The 25,002-nt window shown below is 37.3% G+C and overlaps 1 protein-coding gene across 1 annotated transcript; it reads right to left on the bottom strand.

Moving 5' to 3' along the window:
- Nucleotides 1–14,668: 14,668 nt before the first annotated feature.
- Nucleotides 14,669–24,039, bottom strand: LOC103945242 (zinc finger CCCH domain-containing protein 38-like). The gene is given in 6 exon segments (XM_048581888.1): nt 14,669–15,008; nt 16,984–17,616; nt 17,618–19,223; nt 19,352–19,790; nt 22,423–23,004; nt 23,921–24,039. Coding segments are annotated over 4 exon segments (2,658 nt in total). The 5' UTR covers nt 19,741–19,790; nt 22,423–23,004; nt 23,921–24,039; the 3' UTR covers nt 14,669–14,978.
- Nucleotides 24,040–25,002: the final 963 nt, after the last annotated feature.

Raw genomic sequence — 25,002 nt, 5'->3', positions numbered from 1 at the left:
TAGTCTTTTTATATTTTTTTTATTTAAATAATTAATTTACATATTTTAAAAAAATTATTTAAAAAAAAAAAGAAACGAATTAAAGATGTGAAACCACCCACTAACTAGGAGGTTTTGTTTTTGTTTTTTTTTTCTATAATTTTAAATATTAAGTGCATTCAAAATAAAAATATGGTTAAATACATTAACTTCTTTTGGTTCAATTTTAATTTATGAAATTCTTAAAGGGCAATTTATGGTATTTTGAATGTTTCATCATTTTAGGGTGTTCACTTTATATATATAGAAGATATAGAAAATGAACTTATATATATTTAATTCATTTTTTTACCTTTTGATATAAATATAAACTTATACATATTTAATACAATTATTATCTCGACATTTACATAGATATGAACATATATATATATATATATAAATATATTCACTTTCTTACCTTTCGATATAAATATGAACTTATATATATTTAATACAATTATTAACTCGACGTTTATAATAATTATATTAAATTTGTATAATCACATAAATTATATATGATGGTTATATAATAATTATATTAAAAAAAGGAAACAAAAAAAATAAAATAATAAAAAAAAGAATGGGGTAAAGTACAAAAAACTACCTCAACTATTGGTGTCACGACATTTTCGTACCTTATCTTTTAAAATTGACAATGTTATACCTCATCTTACGAATTTGTGTCAATGTCAGACCTCTGTCAGTTTTTCTATTAATTTTTCTTTTAAATGCTGACGTGGCCAAAGACGGGACCCATTTTTTATTAAAAAAATAATTAAATATTTAAAAATAATAATTAAATATTAGAATTTTAAAAAAACCAAAAAAAAAACAAAAAACAAAAGAAAACCCATCAACCCATGTCCCCTCTCCCAAAAAACCGAGATCCCCTTATCTGAGTTCTCTCCTACCCAACCCTCTCTCTCTCCTCTCTCTCTCTCTCTTGCCTCTTTCTTTTCTCTCTCCCTGCAACCTGCATCCCTAAAATCCCAAAACCCAGAAATCCTTCCCACCCGTCCCCCCTAACCTTCCTCTTCGATCCCACCGACAACAAACCTACCTCTATCGTAGACTCCAGCGATGACAGCCACGACCCCCAATCGCCCTCAAACCCTAACTCTAGCCACAACCTCCACAACAACATTCCCTTTTCCTCCTTGCCCCTGGAGTCTGCCCCTCTGGCGATTTGTGAGAGAAAAACAAAACAATAACAACAACAACAACAATCCCAATAGAAAAACTCTCCGTTTTTCCCAGAAAATTCTAAGATTTTCCTAGAAAATCAAAGGAGGCGCGAGAAATAGAGAGAGAGTTGTGATCTGAGAGTGGCTCTCTTTGGTCTGAGTTTCCGATAAATGGTGTATATAGGCGGGTCGGATAAGGAGGAGAAAGTGGAGGTGAAGTCCATGGCGATGGGTTCTGAGAGGGCGAAGCCTCTGCACAATTTCAACTTGCCGTGGTATTTGAAGTGTGGGAACCAGAAGCACCTGTGGTGCCAAAAATAGAGCTCTGACGCTAGCCGGAATGGCGAGGAAGGTTCTGGGGTTAATCAGCAATCATCGGCTCAGAGGATTGAGAGCTCGCCGGCGGTGATGACTCGGGTGGGAATGGTTTTTGGGATTTGGGATTTTAGGGAGAAATCAGAGAAGGGGATCTGGATATGGGTTGGGTGGGGGAGAAATCAGAGAAGGGGATCTGGGTTTTTTGGGAGGGGGACACGGGTTGATGAGTTTTTTTTGGTTTATTGTTTTTTTTTAATGTTTTAATATTTAATTATTATTTTTTAAATATTTAATAATTTTTAATAAAAATGGGTCATGTTTCTGGCCATGTTAGCATTTAACAGAAAAAGTAATAGAAAAACTAACGGAGGTCTGACATTGGCACAAATTCGTAGGATGAGGTATGACATTGTCAATTTTAAAAGATGAGGTATGAAAGTGTCGTGACACCAATAGTTGAGGTAGTTTTTTGTACTTTACCCAAAAGAATGAGTGTGGAAAACTTCTTAAGGATGTCAAAATATTCTTCAGTCTAGGGACATATCTGATGTTTTCCAAAGCCCGTATCACTATATCAAACATCTTGATTTTGACTGCCGAGTCCCCTTATAGAACGTGGTGAATCATCGTCCATTAAAACTTAACTGCTGCTAACCTTCTTGCAAGTATCTAACTGTTCTCTAACTACACACATTTGGAACATGCATCCAGTATCCAAAATCCAACTTGTGAAAGCCTTGGAGCATGATGTTATTGAAAGAAGCTCCTGTCACTCGCTTCTTCAGTAACTGCCTTAGCTAAATATGAGCTTCCTTCCATCTTAGCTTTCTTCTCCTTCCAAATCTTACAGTTCCTCTTCCAAAGATTGGCAGAACTACATTCAAAGCAACTTTCCTTCTTTTCCTTTTTCTTCGTGAATTTTTACCTACCTTTATTGCTTTTCTTCTTATCCTTTGTCTTTTTCCACCACATCTCTTTTCATTTGGCATAAAGGCCTTAAGAGCTTTCAGTTATATCGTTCAATTTAGCATATGATTGAATGGCCTGAATTATTACATCCTCAAGTTGTAAATACTACTTTCCAAATATTAAAGTTGTTCGAAAGTGCTTGAAAGACGAGGGTAGAAACCTTAGCAAGATGACAGCCATATCATCATCTTTGTAAGTTTCTTCGACCTTCTGAAGATTTGCTATGCAATTCTGGAACCTGCATACGAGATCTTCAATATCACCTTCTTCTTCCAATTGAAGCCTGAATAGTTCATCCTTGAGAAATAGTTTGTTAGACATGGTTTTACCTATATAAATCTTCTCCCACTTGTCCCATGTTTCCTTAGTAGTTATCTTTTATGTGATGTGGGACCTGACTACTTCATGAGATGGATCTCGATGGAACTCTTGATCTTCTTAAGAATCTTGGTATGTGTTTCTTCTGTCATGGTTGTAGGCTTCTCACCAAGAAGTGCATCATCCAACCCTTGCTTTATCAGTATGCTCTTCATCATCCTTTACAAGTCCGGGAAGTCATTATGCCATCAAAAGGTTTTAACGTAGGCCCTAGGTCCGCGGACTCCGTTCTCTTGCCATCGCAAAACACCTTAAACCAAAGCTGTGATAGCAATTGTCATAATTCTGACAATGTTGGATCTTGCTTTTTCTTGCCACATACCTTTTTTTGTTTTTTTTTTGTTTGCTTCAGTGTAGCTATTTTTCATTTTTATTAAATTTCTTTCTACTTATCGTGCCCTACCCCAAAGTCTTTTTGTTTCACGCCCCTAGCCTCCTTAGTTCAACTCTTCTTCCTCCATAACCTTTAATGTCTTCTCCCTTATTATTATTTGTTTTCGCAACCATTAGCTGCAATGACCCTCAACCGGTACCTTGTTTTATATTTTTTTCATAGCCACACCCCTCATCACTATGTGCCCTATCCCTTATCTCTTACCTTTTCAGCTTTCTATTTACAGCTTCCACTGCACACTCCGCTTGCACAAAATTACTCACCAACCCACTGCTTCAACCCTAGAAAACCAAGAATCCAAATCATGGGGGTAGCAAAACCCACTTGTCGTGCCTTCTGCCACTGCAGGCCTCGTCCCCACCCACCTCTCTCTTTCCATCGATGTAGGCCTCGTTCGTAGCAATCTCGCGTATCCACTACTCTGATCTGTACCGGTGTGGCTCAAGTTATTTTTCTCTAACCACCCTCTGCCCACTCAACCCGAGCCTCAACTCGGACCCACGGATCATCCTTAGACGTAAGATTGCTGCACCAAAATTAGACGATTATGAATCTTAAGGGGAGGGGAATAGTGTCAAGAATGGTGGGGTTTACCAATGCTGGTGAGCAGAAACGGTGAGACAGGAGGAAGAGGGCACTAAGTAATGAGTGGTGTGGCTGTGAAAAAAAGAAATTAAAAAAAAAAAAAAGGTAATGGATGAGGGTTATTGTAGCTAATGGCAGTGAAAATAATAATAATAATAATACCAAAATTAGACGATTATGAATCTTAAGGGGAGGGGAATAGTGTCAAGAATGGTGGGGTTTACCAATGCTGGTGAGCAGAAACGGTGAGACAGGAGGAAGAGGGTACTAAGTAATGAGTGGTATGGCTGTGAAAAAAAGAAATTAAAAAAAAAAAGGTAATGGATGAGGGTTATTGTAGCTAATGGCAGTGAAAAATAATAATAATAATAATAAAATACCAAAATTAGACGATTATGAATCTTAAGAGGAGGGGAATAGTGTCAAGAATGGTGGGGTTTACCAATGCTGGTGAGCAGAAACGGTGAGAAAGGAGGAAGAGGGTACTAAGTAATGAGTGGTGTGGCTGTGAAAAAAAGAAATTAAAAAAAAAAAGGTAATGGTGAGGGTTATTGTAGCTAATGGTAGTGAAAATAATAATAATAATAATAATAATAATAATAATAATAATAATAAGATCTTGAAGGTTCTATAGGAAGATGAGTTGAACTAAGGAGGGTAGGGGCTTGAAACAAAAAAGTGTTGGGGCCCATATTTTTGGTTGCTTATTTTGACCCAACAACAAAGGCATGTAGGCCTAATATAGAAGTCACTTGGGCTGAAGTATATACAAGAAAACGAGGAGTATAAAATTTTCAAATTCTTTTATTCCTAAATGAATCGGCAGAGACTAAGGTACCTCATTCGGCAACGAAGACTTGGGAGACTCCCATTACATGCTAATACACCTCAGTACTCAGAAGTTTCGTAATAATTTAAGTGACTTGGATTTTTCAAGTTTCCAACTGAGAAACTTTCCTCACTCGGGAACTTGAGAGCATTGTTTGTATCATATTTTACCAATCCTGAAACTACCGAACACTAACCAACTTCATACCTTCAGGGACCCACTGAAGGATTCATGTTGAGGCACTTTTGCCGAAGCATAAGTGTTTCTCTCCAACCAGGAGGCCATTCACAACATGACATGTGGCAACATCTGAATAAAACTCCTAAAATGCCACATTGACCGCAGATGAAACTCAGAAACTCTTCTCAATAATAAAAGAATATAATTCTCCTTCAATTATCCCCTAATGTCATTATTGTACTTAAACTTATCACTAGAACTCACAAATGATGATTATGCTTGAACTTATGTATTGTGTAAACTCTTCATTATTAGGCCTCGTTTGGTGAGTCGTATAAAGGATCGGATATGACTAATAATACGGACCCGGTCGTTTGGTGTCCTCTCGTATTAAATAGTCATCGGATTAATTTAGTCAGTCTGCTTATTTAGTAGGGTATACACCTGCATAATAAACCCTTCCAAAAAGAGTGGATTATTAGCCTGGTTCCCTTCCCGCTCTCTTGTACTTCGTTCTCTATGACACCTCATCTAGTCTTCGTCGTTCTCACCGTCGTCCCTCTCGCCGACGTCGTTCTCTCCGTCATCGTTCTTGACAACACCGTCAACGCCTATAGACACTACGTCTTCCTCTACTACAAGAGCCCCGAGGCCTGGCTGTCGTGCATCAAAGTCTTTGAGTCTGATCTGGTCCTTAAGTGATTCGCATGTGCCCTCAAAGCTCGCAAGAACGACATTGCCATTAAAATCCGTCTTGCAACTCAATTTGTTGACGTTTCTGATCGCGTTTTCTTAACATTTCTTATTTCCTGGAGCTACTGAGTTCTAGTGTTGAGCTAAGTTGACTCCGTTACTCACTTTGTGGTCTTGGTTTTTGATAAACGATGCTGACAATAGCTCTAAGAACTGTAAGGAGATGGGAGTGAGGGTGTTAGGGGTGCAGCGGAGTGATCTAGGGAAGACAAGACTGAAGAGATGATTTCAATTTTTTCTTTTTAATTTTATTTTAAGTTTGATTTAAATAAAGGAAGATTTTGTTCTTTTTTAATTTGACCCATTTGGTGGTTGTGAATGTGTAATTTTTTTTTTCCCATCTTTTTCCATTAATCATCAATATTTATCTTAGAAGTAATAATACTTTGAATGCCTCTTATCCAGTATAGTACCAAACACAGTATAAATAATACGGTCGTTAGTCCAATGTTGTACCAAACGTCAGACAAATTTAGTCAGTACTATCTGATGACTATTTATCCTATTCAACTGAAATAGTCAGTATAGTTCAAGCTACCAAACGAGACCTTAATGTGAACTCATCAACCCTCGTGGACGTAGCCTAACTTAGGATGAACCATGTACATCTTGTTTTTGCCTCCCTATATCTATCTCTTTACATATTTACCTACACTTAATGACTAGGGGCAACCGTGCGAAGGTCACAAACTTGAAACTTTATGTTATTCCAAAGTCTCATTAATTTTGTGCATCAACAGAGGATAACTAGAAACACACAAGATTTATACTTGTCCGACATAACTTTTTCACACATCTAGTTGTGAATTCTCTGGGTAGAGAAACCACGGCTTCATTGATTAATAATAAGGTATACAGTACTTTTGCAAACCCTATAACTAATACCTCTATTCTCTCTTGACTCCCTCTATTTTTCTCTCTCGGCTCTCTCTATTTATAAGTACAAGTACAGGACACAGTTTACATCTTATAATTTAATTACATTTTCCTATTCTACATGAGATAGGAAAGTACACTTTCTTTCCTATTCCAATATATTTTTTTTTTATGCAAAGAAGAAATTTATTAAAGCACGAAACCTCTAGTACAACCATTTCCAATACAATCAAAATTAATGGCAGGAAGACCAAGGTGAGCTGCAACAAAATTTGCCTCCCTGAAAATGTGCTTCCAATCAACATGACTAAAAGATCGAGCCAGGATACGAATATAATTGATGATAGAGCTTACTCTCCAAGGAATCCCCAATGACCCTGCACAGCTTCAATGATAAGCTTAGAGTCCCCCTCCACCATCACTTTAGTGAAACCCTTGCGCCTAACACATTGGAGCCCTTCTCACAATCCCATTGCTTTTGCTACCGAAATAGTAGCGCCATCAAGATTAAGAATCCCTGCCCCAATCACCTGTGAATTACTGTTATGGAGCACAAAGGCAGCAACAACATAATTGTTCGAAACTAAACTATCAAAATTGAGTTTAATCACGTCATGCTAGTCAAGAGGATGCCATTTAATAAAGGAAGAGATAGGTAAAGCCTCATTGGGGTCACACTTCCCATTAGCCTTGAGAAAAGTCGAACCAACACTACCAATGATAGAAACACAACGCACTAGGACTGGGGCCACACTTCTGAACACCAAGTTATTTCTTTCCATCCAGATTTGTCAGTAGTTCAGAATTACTTTACTAAGATCAGAAATGTCTTCTTTATCATTAGAACTTAAGGATTACAACCAATCAAAAAAATTAGCATTAGTACTACTGTTACCATTATTAAATATACCAAAAGTTGAGCTCCAAACTTTAGTAGCAAAAACACAATTACAAAAAAGATGACATTGATCTTCTTTGGCTATATTACATAACGAACATAACTTATCAATATTTTTAACAAAACTACTAAAAGGTTTTCTGGTTTGCAATCTTTCCTGAATCATAAGCTAAGCAAACATTTTAACCTTAGGAGGAATAGTTAGCTTCCACATTTTCTTTAACAATGTAAGGCTATTACTAGAGTGATTGTTCCGATTTTGTAGCTAGGCAGCATACTTAATAGAAAAGTTCCCATTATTGGTTAAACCCCAAATTTGCTTGTCCTTCAACTCTTGTAGACGGAGGGGAATGCAACAAATTTTTCTAACGATATCACCATCAACTACAGTAGCTAATTTAATGCTATCCCAACTATTATGAACTATAAAGTTGCTTACTTTAAGATTCCAATCAATATTATTTATATCATTCACGGGAATTAAATGAAAAGGGGTAAGGAAAAACCCATTGATGGGTCCAAAAGAATATGTCTTCACCATTACCAACAATCCATCTCATTCCCTCATGGATGATGTTTCTATTAGAAAGAATGTCTTTCCAAGCAAGTGAGTAGTTTTGTTTAATCTTCGAATTTAAAAAATCAGACTTACGTAAGTATTTACTTTTGACTATTTCAGCTGACCAATTTTCTTTGTTGGTTAAAACTTTCCAACCTAATTTGGCTAAATAAGCATTGTTAAAATGATCAATTTGTTTGGTTCCTAAACCACCTTGATTCTTCGGAGAACAAACCTCCTTTCAGCCATTGGTCTGAGTTTAGTATTTCTCCCCCAAAAGAAATCTCTGCCTCCTTTATCAATTTTAGTTGTTACCCTATTGGGGCACTTAAAACAAGACATTACAAGATTCAACATCCTGGTGAGATTAGAATTAATAAGAGTTAGTCTCCTTGCCTAGGAAAGGGTTTCCCCTTTCTAACCAACAAGTTTTTGTTTCACCTATTTAATTAATTCTAACTCGTTAATCGGATCCTTCCAGAAAACTATATTATGGATCCCTAATACTTCCCAATAGTGATTTTATGTTGAATACTCAAGATATTCATAATAATGTTCTTATCCTGGTTAATAGTATTATTCGAAAAATAAATAGAAGATTTATGAAAATTTAACTGTTGACTTGTAGCCGATGCAAACATCTTAAGGATTTGGAGGACATTTCAAGCCCCTTTAGGGGTAGCTCGGGCAAAACGTAGACAATCATCTGCAAAAACTAGGTTCAAAATTCTAAATCCCCCAGGGGATGATAGGATTCCCACATGGGATTTAGGAGTATAAGCTAAACAATTAAAATGTCTAATAAGTTGTTCCATACATAAAATGAAATGTAAGGTGATAAGGGGTCACCCTGTCATATGCCACGTTTAGGATAGAAATAACCATGCGGAGAGCCATTAATTAAAATGGAAAAGGAAGTTGATGTAATGCATTTCATTATTAAGTTGATCCATTTCTCATTAAAACCCAATCGAATTAGAACACACCTTATGTAATCCCAATTTAAAAGGTCACAGGCTTTTTCCATGTCCAGCTTAACACCTATAGTCCCCGTCTTGCCTTTCTTTACCTTGAAGCTGGAAAATAACTCATGGGCAATTAAGATACTATCCTGAATGGAACGACCCCGGAGTAAAGGCACCTTGATTAGCATAAATGCATAGGTCAAGCAAAGGCTTAAGCCTTTTAATAATAATTTTTGTTATAATTTTATAACTAACATTGCAAAGACCAATGGGTTTATAATCGGACACAATTTCAAGATTATCCACTTTTGGGATTAAAGCAATATTTGTGTGATTAATAAACCTTAGGCTTGAATTATTATGAAAGAAATCTTTAATCATAGGAATAATAGTATCTTTAACCTGTTCCCAACAACCTTGGTAAAAAGCAGCACAAAGACCATTAGGTCCAGGTGCTTTTAACGCACCAATGCTATTCACCACTTAGTAAACTTCCTCATCTAAAATACATTCAAGTAGTTGAATATTATGCGTATGATCAATGCAAGGAGTTATGATATCAACCATTGTAGCCAATGTCTCCTGAAAAGGGGAAGTATCACAAGAAAACGCAGTTTAAATTCCTGCACAAAAATTTGCTCTAGTCCCTCCCCATAATTCCACCAAAAACCATTACTATCTTTAACAGATTTTATTTCACTTCTTTTCCTATGGATAGAAGCCACCGTTTGAAAATATTTAGTATTTTTATCTCCCAATTGAAGCCACTTAACCCTAGCATTTTGAGCCCACATAATTTACTCTTCCTGTAAAACTTTGTTAAGCTCACTTCTAATTTTAACCTCGTCATCCATACTTATAAAATTATCTTGATCCCTTATAATTTTATTTTAAATATCACATATAGAGGTAAAAGCTTATCTTTACATTCTTTGACATTACCAAAGGTCTCTTTGTTCCACTTCCTTACCAAATACTTGAATGTCTTTGCACAAGCAACAAACGTTTTTTTATGGCCTTGAAGTATTTGTACAAGTCCAAGCACTGTTGACAAAATTCCTAAAATTAGGATGATGTAACCAATAGCTTCAAACTTGAAGGAATAAGAGCCTTTTCTAACAGGGTTTTCATTATTAGTTAGTAAGATAGGATTATGATCCGATCCAAAGATAGGAAAATTATGTAAAGAAAAGTCATGGAACTCCCTCAACCACTAAGGATTAGCAACAGCACAACCAAGTCTCTCATAAATTCTAGTGTTGTCACTATGACCATTGGTCCAAGTATAAGGAACACAGGAGGCAGTTAGGAAAATCAAGTCACCCCTATTTAGAAAATTAATGAAGTTATTCATGTAGGTAGTAGTATTAGAGCAGCGCCCCCCCCCCCCCCCCCCAAGCTTTTTAGTAGAGTCCACAATTGAAGTCTCCAATTAAACACCAATGATGGTTTGTTGGTGTATGAGCTAAAATTTGATCCCAGAGATTAGCTGGTAAATGTTTATGAGGATAAGCATAAACAAAGGTAATGAATTACACCTTATCATTATGTAAATCTTTAACTACACAGTGGATAAAACGAGGTGAAGAGCTTAAAGTAGTAATATTAATGGAAGAAGAGTTCCAGAACAAACAAACCCCACCAGCTCTGCCAGTGGGATTACAGCAAAAAACTTGATCAAAGTGCATACTGTAGAAATTGCTTTGGACCTTGTCTATAGACATCTTAGTTTCAAACAAGCAAAAAAGGTCCAACTTAATCAAAGTACACAAAAAATTAAAATTACTACTTAAATCAGGTCTCCCAAGACCCCTACAATTCCATACCATGCACTTCATTGATCAATAATTTTAAGCTCTCAAAACAAACAGAATTAACAAAAGAACTCAGTTTACCTCAGAAATTCTTCGAGATTTAAAAGGACGCACCCAAAGTGGAAAACCAAGCTTGAACAAAACAAACTAACTTTTCCCCAACCTAATTTAACAAAGCCAAGAAAAGCCCCAAATTTTTGAATAACTATTTGGGCCCAAAATATTGGTGTGGGCTAAGTTAGGAGTTGTTCTCGGCTTGGCAGTATGTTTCTAGAACCATTGCGAATTCTAGTTATTATAGGCCACTTGGGCCGAGTCCTAGCATGAGGCGGATTGATGGGGTAAGTCGAATCCTAGTATAACAAAGAGTCTCAATGGAATGAGGATGATAAGATTCGAGAATGAATGTGGCCGGATAAAAAGGTTGGTTCAAAGTCCTAATGGAGGTAGGATTGGCCGAGACCTGGTTAGATTAGGTTAAACAATCCTAATCCGAGTGCAATTTTGGTTCAGCCATGATGAGATTGGCTGCTATAAATAAGAAGGAGGTGCATCATTCTAAAGCCCTTCCAATTCAACACACAAACTGCCCTACACAAACTCTCGCTCTACACGAAACCTCTCAACAACCTTGAGATTTTTATTTTCGTTTTTTGCCAACACATCTTCAATTTGGATAAATAACACTGTGAAGGCAACCGGTGATATCTTCAGTTTGGATAAACAACATTGTTGCCGTAAAATCAACTGACCCCAGAGCACTTTCAGTTTAGATAAATAGCACTATGTCGAGGTCGACTGGTTATCTACCCAAGTCTCAGCCAAGAAGGATCTTCGAGTTCTTGTTGGCAGAGGTCATCTCATTAGCCTTCTCGGTGAAGTGAAGTGTCACAAATTACTGGGCTCGGCACTTTGAACGCCGAGTTGTTTTATGATTAGATACTCACAAGTAAGTTTTAGAGTTTGGCATTCTAACAGTCGAACCACGTTTACCATCAAGACATACATCTCTTTTGAGTACTTGTGTCCATATAGTTTGGTACCGGTTCAGCGTGCTTATACTCTTACGAATATAACCATTGTAACTGAACCCAGAGCCAATGATCAGTGAACTTTGCAAGACTAGCAGCCTTGTCTTCAGGCTCTAGAATCCGAAGGCAGAGACGTGTTCCTTACTCAACCGCCGTTACAAGAACAAGAAATTAGCAGTACGCTCAACGCAACATTAACACATTTTACTCCTCGGCCGAGCTCGGCTGACGAGTTGGCACGCCCTGCATCAACTGAATGACGTAGTTAGCTTATTAATTACTCGGCCTGCGCGCCACGTAGGCTTGGTAGTTTTTAGGGTCAACATTTTGGCATGACCATTGAGACACCGTCAGTAAAAAAGAAAATAGGGATGGGTAAATCAGCGACTAACCTTCCACCTATGGTCCAAAACTCAGATCATGATGGCCTGTTACAAGCACATAATCCTCATGCTGCCATCACACCCGAAGCTACAAGTGCGACACACCGAGAAAAGGAAGTTAGTCTCGGCGGATAGGCTCACGATGCGGAGATCACCACCAAAGCGACAAAAGTAATTTTTGTCGAGGGAATAATTAAGGACTGCGATGAGGATAGTGGCGAAGGTTTTGATCCACCAACTAGATTGTTTCTCCGGAGAAGACTGAAGAGTAAACTTAGAATTTTAGTCGAAAAGTAAAAGGCATACTTGAGGTAATACGCAGTAATGGCGAGTCACACAACAAATTGCTTGAACTATTGGTTAGTAAAGTTTATAAAGGTGGACCCGTTGATCGTTCCCAACAACTTCCACTTAAGAGTAATCCGTTATTAACGATACAGGCTGAGACAAGGTCTTCTTGGCTCAAAATGATCTACTTGGAAAAAAAAGGAGGATCAAGCAAGTAGATCAGACAGATCCGACCAGAGAGAAGAAACAACTTCTTTCGATGTGATCGAGGTCCAAAGAATGATCGATTCGGCCTTGAAAAAGGGGTCGAAGTTTCCGAAATTCATCCATCCATACCCAGCTTATGTAGAGAAGTTTGAATATCCTAAAGGCTTTAAAATCCCAGATTTCAGCCTTCTTGCTGGAGAATCGTCCTTGTCCTCGTTAGAACATATAGCACGGTTCACTGCACAATGCAGAAATGTTAATAGTGAATTCCATAAACTGTGACATTCAACTTCTCGTTGGCAGGCTCGATATTTGAGTGGTACATCAACCTCCCACCTAATTCGATCCAAAGTTGGGAGGAACTGGTCGAAAAATTCCATGAACAATTATATCGGTCGGGGATGGAAATGTCAGTTTCATCACAAGCTAAGATGGCTCAAGCATCTAACGAGTCGCCAATGGAATACTTAACAAGGTTAAGGTCAGCCAGAAATTGGTGCTGAGTACCTCTCCCTAAAGTTGAGTTCGTCAGAATCGCTCTGAACGGCTTGGATATGGAGTATAAAAAGAAATTCTTGGGGGCAAACTTCTGAGATATGTATCAATTGGCCTAGCACGTCGAGCAACATAATTATTTGCTCTGAGAGGAAAAGATCTTGAAGTCCCCATCTCGGGGAACAATTTACAAGAATCCAATGGTTAGCTACCCATCAGCCGAAGACGAGGATTCCCAATACGCCAGTGTGGACACGGCCGAGATAGTGATAGATAAACTGTACATATGCAAGGCATTGGCTCAAATTAATTCCAAAGATGCCAAAACCCACTGGGCCTCTGAAGAGACAATTAAAACATCAAAAGTTTACACTTTTGATATCACCAAGGCCGATGCAATTTTCGACCAGTTGTTGCTGGCAATGATCATCATACTTCGGCCGAGGACATAACATTCCCAAGGTCAAAGAGCTGAGAGGCAAAACGTATTGCAAGTACCATAACTCGAATAAGCATACCACAAACAACTGCGTCGTGTTCCGTGATGCTGTTCAAAGCTGGATTGATAAAGGCAAGCTAAAATTTTCCAGTCCACTATAAGAGTGCGATTTCTTTATGAGTTAAATATGTTGATATCACACACTTTTTCTCCCTATTGGGGAAGGCCTAAGTAGAGCAATCTACATTACACCTTTAAGGTTTGAGGTGATTAGTAAAATGGGCCACAAGATTATAATCTTCCCACACTGCAATTTGAAGTCTGAAGTTTTGAAATTGTACCAATTTACTCTCTAAATATCTAATCTTTTATTAAATTGATGGCTTTTTTTTTTTGTGAATGTGGTGCAAATGTGACTTATACGTTAGCCCATAAAAGATCTCACACTCAACAAATCATCACTTTAATGAAAGGTAAACAATTGATCCTACCAAAGGCATAAATTGATAAAAATTTAATACCTTCTATTGTAAATAACAAGGGAACTGTTATTAACCTTTTAAAAATTTTAATGTGCATTTCTCAAAGTGTACTTTTCTTTTTAAATATAGAAAGTTTGGTAAGATTTTTGGAGTGTCAATAACAGTTCCCAATAAGAAAATTGATCCCATTTTCAAAATCACCCCAAACTTCAAGGATGTGCAATGTAATTGGCCCTAAATAATTTAGATACACTCACCATTTTTGCAAACAAAAACATTAAATCCAAAAAGAATACCAAACAGGTTCTTAAGACCCAACTGAAACTCTGTTGAGCTATTGAAGGTAGAGGAGAATTGCTTTCCATATTGATGAGGTTAGAAAAAGGATTAGATGTGAATTGAACTTAAAAGATTGTTCCTTACAATAATCCCTTATACCAACCGAGCCTTATAAGTCTATGGGAAAAGCTTGCAGCAAAATTTACGTCCAAAGCTGTCATAAGACTCAATTAACCAAATTTCGGCCATGTCTTGTTAAATTACTTACTCATTTACACCAAAAGAAAAGCATGTCCAATTAAAAGAACTAAAGGCACAGTTACTCAAGGCCGCACGACATGTTCCTCAAAAAATAATAATTGCCCATTTTAACAAGATGCAAAAGAAAGACGCACCAACATAAAGCACATGAGGAAGAATAATTTATCTCTCATACGCCCATCTTAGTCCAAGAGTTTCACTATCCTTGCACCAAATAGTATACATCAAGGGAACGCTAAAAAAAATTATGATGTCTTACGTAACCGGAAAAAGGAAAATGGAAAAACAAACCTAAGATACGCAAAGGCTGCCGGAGCATAAACACGCCAGGAGTGTTAGGCGGAGTTTTGTATGACACAAGGAAAGTGAAAAAACGCAAGTCGTTCTCGTTTAGGCCTTGTGCATTTTTTCTACATATGCCTGCAGCAAAAGTGAATACAAATACTGTAAGAAACATTGCCACAGAATCCACTAACTACTGGAAATTTGTAACAGAGGAAAGAGATGATAAACAGGATACGACAAAGCTTCAAAGTGGAAAATGAAGAAACAGCCTAGTTATATCAATTCCAAATTACTATCCACGTACTAAACTCCGGGGGTTAGAAATTATAGAGTGCAATGCTGTATTGGAGCAAGACATTAGAGGAAAAAAGAAAAAAAATTAACTTCAAATGAACACGACTACATTCCATGTCACACGCTGCTGCCTTCATCTTATGAGTTTTAAATTTCAAAAATACCCCTTCGGCATAACTCAGAACCAACCATTTCTTAACATGAATAAATAGTAAGATTTCATATCATCAGACACAATAGAAACTAGTTACAATGCAAATTCAACTTAAGAAAAGTTTTGGTGGGGATTACACAAAAAACCACCAGAATTGCCACCGGCAAAGAAAAATGTAAAAATCTGAGAATTTGCCTCACGCAACTTTCCATGAAGTAGGTCTATAGACATAACCTGGACTTTTTCTCCGCATACCCAAATGCGTCCAAGCTTATGTTAGAGAGCAGGGGGTTTCGAAGGGAGGGAGTGATGACACTCTGGGGGAGGAGTAGAGAAATGGAGAAGAAAGAGCTTGACATTTTCAAGCACCCATTCAAATTCTTTTTTCAAAGAAAAGAGTACAGAAAAGAGAGGAGATGGAGAAGCGAAGAAGAGAGAGGTAAGAGTTAGGAATATCATTTAAAAATGGTCATGGGAGCTGCATGTGACCTTATTTAACAAAAATGCAGACAATTATACAGAGGTGCCACATTACTACATAGCAAAGTCTAAATGTAACATTGTCAGGAAACAAAAGAACGAAGCAATTTGCACACGCCCCTAATATTCCAGCCTTAAGTGAAAGAATTTTGAATGGAAACATGCATGGACCTCATACGTCTAGACATGGGTTGAATTTTGAATAAGTATAATATATACAGTTAATTGTTGGAATTTAGGGTTTTTATATGAGTTATCAGTTTTCTTGTGGGTCAAGGATTAGAATTTATTGTCCGTTAAGTTTAGATGTCTTTTGTTTTGCTTTAGTATTCTCCTATGAAAGCATTGATTATATCGACAACATATCGATTACATATCCACATTCGGCACAAGAGAAAAATCTGTATGTTACCTATACACGGATTCTGTGACATATCATTTCTTTATAAAAACATCAAAGAGTCACATCCATTGTGTTTTTTAATTAATCTTAACGTAAGTAAATGTGCTTGGTGTTTTATTGTCGTTGCACCTTCCAACCTAACAAGCAAAGGCCTTGACCTCTGTCCCGAACCCGGTTATTCAGGTTCTATTTCTTGGCTTCGTATTGTTTTTTGTGTTGGACAAACATAAATTAGTTAAAAATCAAAGTTCACATACGAATCAACAAACAAACAGATATATAATACTATGAAATACGAAATTAAGAATATTATTAATTAAACAAGAATGTTGAAATGACTACAAATTGAAGACTACATTTTGACTAACTTATTTTGAAATAACGAATACAAAACTCCTATTATCACCTTTCTACAGACACAACAAAAAACAAATAAGAAATCACAGACTCACAATGGTGCGTAAATGGAGAGAACCTAGAGAAGGAATAGAAGGAAAACATGACCTGAAATACGTTCAAAAAGGGAATTTTAGATGTATAATAAATATTTCCTTTTTAATCGAAAACAAATTTTCATTAAGAACAAAGAAAAAGTACAAAGCAATAGACTCATCCACAGGACTAGCAACCTAAAACCAGAACCAGTACAGGGGAAAAAGACACTCGTTAAAACTGTATTCCATTTGAGAATAAAAACATACGCCAGCAAGTATTCCTAAACAAACGAGAGAATGCAGCTAGAATGAATTAATCAACATTCAACACTAAACAGCACTAACCTGTACAAGTTTAGTAAGCTTTGGTTTTGAAAATGATAGATAATGATCAATCTTCTCTTGGGTCTGAGGAATATTAGCCCCCTGCATGGTACTGGTCACTTTATCAACCACCTTCTTCACTATAGTTTTGTAAGCATCTTTGCTGACTTGACCTTCTTTCCATGAGGGTTTTAAAAGCTCCTTAACGTTTTCCACAAGTGCAAATTTGAATGCACGACTCCCCTTCACTTCCTTGAGTTTCTTGCCCCCGTCAGCACCATCTTTTTCTGTGACCTCCATGGGACCATTAACTGGGGAATTATTTTCTTCCTGATCGCTCTTGATTTCCTCGGCCCCAAGTTCACCATTTCCCTTGACAACCTCAGGTTTTGCACCACGCTCCAGCTGACTTAACTGATGATTCTTATGAGTGGGTTCTTGTACTGGATTATTAGTCTGATGATAATTGTTTGTATTTGCTCCGCTAGGTAAAGACGATGGAGATACAACATTTGACAATTTCTCTACGTTTCCATCAACACTTGTGTTTCCAGCACTATTTGGCAAAAGGCACATTTGATTGTTATTAATTCTATGTTCTATGCTATCACATATAGGATCATACGGCTTATGAGATAACATGGCTGGATCAGGGCTGAAAAGTTGCTCCCAAAAGCTGCTCAGAAGATCCTTCGGATTTGGGAAGGAGAGTTGGGGTACTCACCGCATTATGAGAATTTAAAGCAGCATAAATCTGTGGAAGTTGCTGCCGATTTCCAAGTAACTGAGCCAGAGAGGCTGAAAGATTGGTAAGTTGCTTAAGTTCTTTACCACCGACCAAACTTGGAACTTGAGGAATTCCATCAACTAGTGAAGTTTTTGCATCACCTATATCTAATTTGTTCACAGATTTACCCTCTGGGGACAGTGTATCATGCGGACTTTTTACAATTCCTCTGCCTGGAATTAGTGTTTGACTTTGCCCAATTGTGCTCAATCCTGAAAAAGGAAAAGCACTTGAACTCTGGCCACTGTTGTCAAAACTTTGGCAGCCCACAATATTTGCAGTAACACTTAGGTTATTACGAAAACTAGAAGGTTCTTCAATGGCACTCCTATTGTCATAAGGCAAGGAAATAACTCCATCTCCCCTCAGATCCTTGTTCTGCAGAAAATCAGATCTTTCAGCTATCTCTGGTTCAATAATTGAAGCAGCACCATGTACCAGAGTTGAAGGTTCTGAACCTTGCGTAATGCGACCATGCTCTTGTTTCCCAACATGGTTGGAGGATTGCACCGTGTAATTCCAATCAGGAGACATGTCACCAAGCCATTTTTCAGTATCTCTTGATTTGGGAAGATCCACACAAGCACCCACATTATCTTCCTTCCACAGATTTGCATCCTTCTCATTCCTTTCAGCTGCTTCATGATTAACATTACGGTCAACACAATTTTTGTTCTCATCGTTCCGATCGCAACCCCATCTATTATCATCCACAGACCAAGCACTAGACCGTACCTCTGGAACACCAATATTTCTGTTATCTACAGTCAACATTGGGGCATCTGACAGAGTCACGGTATCACTCCATTTTGGACCATTCCATGCTGGGCCTGCATCATTTAAACTGTGACCCGGGCCCCACCGGACATCCTTTGACTTTCTTTCAGGACTTACATAAGCTTGAATATGATGAGAAAACCGACAATACTTTTTATTACGACAATTTCCCGCAGCAAAAAATTTGCAAGGAATATCGCCACTTCTGTGTGGTACACGCTCAGCACCTCGCTCTGTAGAAGTATCTCTGTTCCTTCTTTCATTTTCCCTTTCTCTCGTATTCTCAATTGTAGAACCTTTGCTGAATCCATCAGAAGGACGATGGTGATCGAACTTGCAAGAGGCACCCTTGCGGCACTTCCCTTTTACAAAATCACTACAATACACAGAATATCTTTCACTTTTTAATGGGTAGTACTCGGTTGTTTCAGGAGGACTAGCATATCTCAAAGCACCACGTTTCCTGTGTCGAGTTTCCCAGCTATCGTCATACTTGGAATTACCCTCATGGAGAAATTGGCAATCACTAGCTCTCCTGCATCTCCCAGTCATATAATCTTTGCACAATTGAGCTGAAATTCCTGGCCTGCCTCTATTTCTGTCGAGGAAAAGTGATTCCCGCCTATAGCCACGATCAGGGCTCCTGCTCCAGCTCTGGCTCTTACTCCTGCTCCTGCTTCTACTTCTACTCCTACCTCTGCACATAACATCCACCGACAGCTTCTACTGTTATATGCGTCAAAAAATGCTATCTCGATTATATATTAACATAAGAAAAAGAAAAAGAGAGTCAGAAACTGACAATGAGTAAAAAAAAAGGCTAACCTCAGTGACCTTTTCCAACCACTTTTTGGGGACTGACTACGATGTTCTCTCCAGTCATCAAAACCAGGAGACATCCTTGTGCTGCAATTTTCATCTCCATCCCACACCATAGAGTCATCCATGTATCTATTGCATCTCTTATTCGTACTCTCATGCTTATGTGAACCTCTGCTTCCGGGCAAAGGTTCCCTGGAAGGCAAATTCAAATCATGCTTAGGTCTCTGCAGATCATTTGTCTCTGGAGAAGGCCAGTCACGTCCAGATTCCTTAGGACGAAATGGCCTGCCTGCCTTTCCCATCCAACTGTTGTCCTGCATATTTACATCTTCAAACTGAGGCTCTTCCACCAAATCCCATTTAGAAGACCGCTTTCGGCTGGTTCTATTCATTTCTCTCAGTCTTAAATCAACACCCTTTACGTATTCTTATTCAGAACAATCTGGAGGCATAGAAAAAACCAATCAATCTTATTACATTTCCTGATCGTTCTTTTGCTTCTTCACACTTTCTTAGTATCAATTTAAGTCTACTAGAGTGTATAAAATATTGATGTTACCAACAAGACAAAATATACATGTGAAACAATAAAACTGAATCAATGAAAACAAAAATTTTATACCATTAACTATGACCAGAACTAAGAATATATTATCAATCTAAGCTAAGTTTAATAACAATTTTTTTTTTGTCAAAAATTGAGGGCATTTCTGTTAGCACTAAAAAAATAGTCATTGCACTCCTCCCTCGACTTTTTTGCAAAAAGGAATGCAAGTTGATAATTTTGGATACTAATTACAGCTAAAATGGATTAAAATCATACTTCAATTCGATTGACCAAACAGAATATGGATGCAGAAGACAAATACAATTTGTCATAGAGCATATATCAAAAATATACAAAAGTGTACTTTTTTAAAGGTGACATGCATATAGTAGAAAAAAGTGAAATGTAAGAATACATGGAGACTGTCCAGATAAAGCATGACATGTGTAATAAGTTTTCTACTATACAGTTATACACCCTTTAATTGTAAAACACAATATTATGTTTGGAGCGGAGAGGGACCATACTCAAGATAGAAGTTCTTTCGAATAAATGTGTCCGGTTCTTAAGAACAAGAACGTGACAGGTAAGGTAATGATGATATACATATATTGATCTACTTATCCCATGGGAAAAGTTGGACATTTGTGTCGCTGGTGAAAAGCCTTGTATAGTTAGTCCCATAAAACAAAAGCCATGTGTACATTTTACACACACACACACACACACACACACACAAGCATTCATCTTTTTAGAACTGGCATATCATATGCCATAACCCTATGTTTTTGTTAACAGTTATCTGTTTTGTTTCTATACTTAAATTGGTGTGTCCTACCATCCAAGAAACAAGCAAGATGATAAGAAGTTTATTGTCAAATGTTGAAGCATCAAACACTTTGTGGGAATTCGATTTACAATCACCATTCAATACTGCTATGCATTTGGTGTGATTCACATTGTTAACAGATGCGAGGAAAGGCATACATAGAAGACAATTTTTTACACAAACAGAATGCCTTGTGTCTAGTTCCTGCTTATCATTTTGCGTCTTGTGTTTAGAATTGAAGATGAAGTAAACTACAATCTGGTGGACTTGATCAACAAACTTCCAACAAAAGAGGTGTTGAGGTAGACTCCAAGGGAGAGGCAATTCTTCGTACAGGCCTATGGTGAAGAATAGATATGAAGATGATTCCAGTTACTAAACAACGTAGTTAGCAGAAGAGGACCACATGTACTTTTGTCTCTTAGTTAGGTCAAAGACAAGTAATTGTTAATGTAGAGTTATTTTCCGAAACTTATTTGCTTTTAGAGATATATTCATTTTAAACTTTCTAAGGGAGCTGAGAATCCAAATAACCCAAAGTTAATTATTCCACCAATGTTTTCAAAAGCTTTTTGTCCCCACAAGGTTAAGCCTAAAGCCTTGTGGGCATATGAACTATTCAATTAGGTATAAATAAAAATCAAAGCAACACTATGGTCATTTAGCACCAATGGTGGCTGAATATTTTAAAAGAAATGCTGCATTCGGTTACAGAGCTTAACCTCACACCGGACACATGCACGGGCCACGCACTCTACTAAACGACCATAAGCCTAAGGTGATTTCACACCTCACCCCAAAGCAAGCTTCAAAAACGGTTTTCCAGACAATGAATTTCAAGATAGGGGGAAGGAGATTTCACACTTTACCCCAAAGCAAGCTTCAAAAACGGTTTACCAGACAGTGAATTTCAAAATAGGGGATTGGAGAGAATTTTTTCCTGGTTTCTTGTGTGTATATCAATCCTCCTTCTCAAAGATGATTTCGTAGTTTCATAAACATTAAAATCCCACATCATATTATTGGCATGGCATACATGAGTGATGGCTACCGTCAGCTGAAGTTATAGGCTGAATGAAATTGTCAACGGGAAAATAAAACAGCCTAGAGTTTTGTTTTAATGAAGTAAGGCTTTGTCCTGTGTCTTAGATATAACACGAATTGCATGGAGTAACTTCCAACAGAGAAGTCAGAGAGACACTAAGGCAAAACCATTCAATGTTTGGGGTAACATAAATTTTTGGAACAATACAATTTTCAAATCCCTTTACAACCATGACAACCATACAGAAAATCAGGAGTGAGACTTTATTTAAAGATCCTTCTGGTGCATCTATTCTTTCTCCTGTATCTTTCAAATAAAGACAAAGGAAATAGCTCAACTGAAAGGAATTACTCGCATGGATCTGAGAAAAGATCCAATCGATTCAAATTGCAGTATTATACTAGTGACCAATGGGTCAAATATAGGCTACTATCAAGAATATGTTAATCTTTACATTTGCAAGAGGCTCATGTGGACACATAAGCTCATGTATGAAATAGGAATATTCGTGGTTACTGAATGATATTATCAGCCATGACATTGACCTTGATATGTTTGAGACTTCAAATAAAAACACCCCAAATTTCAAACAATGTGAATACTTCTCATCTGACTCCAGTTACCATGTTGTAATATCAAGATACGAAAAACACCTAGCCTTAAAACCGGGAAGAACAATCAGCAATTTCCTAAGCCCTGAGCCAAATTGATGGCAACCACAAGGGAATGAAGATACGCTCACGTCTGTCTCCAAACAAGTCAATCAATTTCACCAACTAACACACGCCCAACTTCAAGCACGTAAACAATCACCGTTGCATAGCTTTTGAAAGGTAACATGAAGGCATCATATCTCTCTGCACTCGTGACATTTTGATTAAACCAAATATGCAGAATCTTCCTCAATCAACAATTATTCCTATTCAACTTTTGAAGGCTGTAATCTTTCAATAATTATGCTAACAAGCTCCTCTCTCACTTCATCATAACCCCGGTCAACATTTAGCATCAGGAGCATCAAAGTTGAAGGTTGATGAGTACTCTTCTAACTGGTTGGACTATGAAGTAATTCTATTTTTTTATTCCCAAACCCTTTCAGAGCAACCTCCAGTCTAAGAACTTATCGAATAATATGAACTATATCCCAATGTAGCTCTTTCGTAAGGATGCTATTGCAATCAGTTACTTTTCAACGAAATTGGTAATCCCTCCATGCAGTGACCCTCATGAAATTACTGCAGAAAATTATACTAGATATTAGCACCCAGGTAAATGTACTCTATTTGAGTAACATAGATCTAAAGTTTATGCTAGATCCATCTATCAAGGTGCCTATGCTACTAGAATAACAGAACGAAAGTACAAAAAAATGAAAGAGCAAGGAAACAAACAAGAAAAATCAGAATGAAAGCAAATCATTCTTAAGAAGGTGATAGCCAGATAATAGAAAGGTGCCAAAGAACAATAAGCCTCCCTACATTCGTATCTGCTACGGCTCAAAAGACCTCAACTTCTCTACTTCACATTTACCAAGACATAATTTCCTTGGCATATCACATCTCTACCTATCCATATATCATTTGACAGTTTGACCCAACATAAATTTGTAACGTAAAGGGCATACAATGATCACCACCTCTACAAGCTTTATTTTAGAAACAATAATATTCGACTAGAAGCATATACATTCAAACTAGTTAAAAGTAACTTATTGTCAGGCCAATCTACTTCTCAATAAAATTGAAACGAAAAGTAAATGAAAATAAAAACTGACTCGAATTAACTAGTTCGAAGTCCGGACACCAGTTGAGCCATACTAATTACCAAGAAACACATAGTTAAGCAACCACAAGAACTTCAAATCACACTCACAAAGTTAAAGCAGTAGAATTATTCTGGGGCATAAAGCTCAAATCTTTCTACGATAGAACAAAACCCACCTCAAATTCTCAATTGCCCACAAAAAACCAGTAAGATTTGCACTCATACAATTAAAAAAACAAACGCAAAGAACTCAAAAATACATGTAACCATAAACCCTATTCACTGAATTGAAATAAAAAAACATACAGAAATAGAGAAGAAAATATTAAAAAATAAATAATTAGGAAACCCTAAATAAGGAATTGAAGAGTAAAGAGAGGCACTTACAGAAATTAGAGAGAAACCCTAGGGTTCGATAGGAGGGAAGAGGGAGGAGGGAAGACTGAAGAGGAAAGGGGACCGGAGAGAATGACAGATTTTTACTCTGTCTATGCACAGCACACATCATTGAAAAGCTAATTTTTACTGTGGGCCCGCTTGAAGAGGAGCTGTTTTCTTGGGCTATTCACGAACAAGTCCAATTTACGGAGCCCAACATAACAAAACGGCCTCTCTCTATAAATACCAAACTCCGTAAAATTTGCTCAGTCACTACGTAAATGGCATCAATCTCATGAATTCCAGCTTTCTTTGGCATTGATCTCTCAATGGGTCGTTGCTAGCTATTAGAAACCATCTCTTCCAGCAAATTGTAAGCCTCAACTTCTGTTTTTCCCATCCAAGCTCCTTCATCTGTAGCATCAATTATAGTATTGCTTGTATAACCACTGTAAAATGATTGAACTTGCACCTGAGTTGGCAACGCACGATATGGACATTGTGGGTGCAAATTTCAAACAAGGCTAGATTGAGGAAATCACACCTGCAAAATAACAAACATCGTTAGCCTAATTGATGAACACTGAAGAAAAGTTTATCCACTCAACACGCTAATAGTTGCTTGATCTCTTAAGATTAAGAAAGATCCAAAATGAAGATGATGAAAAGTCCTTGGTCCAGATGTACCATATTTGAGTGCAATTGATGCTTTGTTATATTTAGTACAATGTATTATACTAGATATAGCTTTTTTAGTCAACTTGTTAGCAAGATATAGCTTTGCCCCAACAAGTCGACATTCAAATGGAGCTAGAGATGTTTTACGAAATTTTTGTAGGGCAATGGACATGGACCTCCTCTACTCAAAGAAGCCCACAATGACCAGAATCTCATTTGATATGCAGATGCTAGTTTTCTCTCCGATCCACATAAAGCCCACTCATAAACTGGATATGTTTTCACTTATGGAAATACAGCAATATCATGGCACTCACCGAAATGAACATTAGTTGCTATAACTTCCAATCACTTGGAAATACTTTATCTCCATAAAGCTAATCGTGAATTTTTTTTGTTAAGATCAATGATCC

The sequence above is a fragment of a genome, unplaced genomic scaffold (genome assembly GCF_019419815.1).
Source record: "Pyrus x bretschneideri cultivar Hongxiangsu unplaced genomic scaffold, Pyrus_bretschneideri_v1 Contig18, whole genome shotgun sequence".
NCBI classification, from domain to species: Eukaryota; Viridiplantae; Streptophyta; class Magnoliopsida; order Rosales; family Rosaceae; genus Pyrus; species Pyrus x bretschneideri.
The sequence above is the reverse complement of the archived record's forward strand: the minus strand, read 5'-3'. Positions and strand labels throughout refer to the sequence as shown.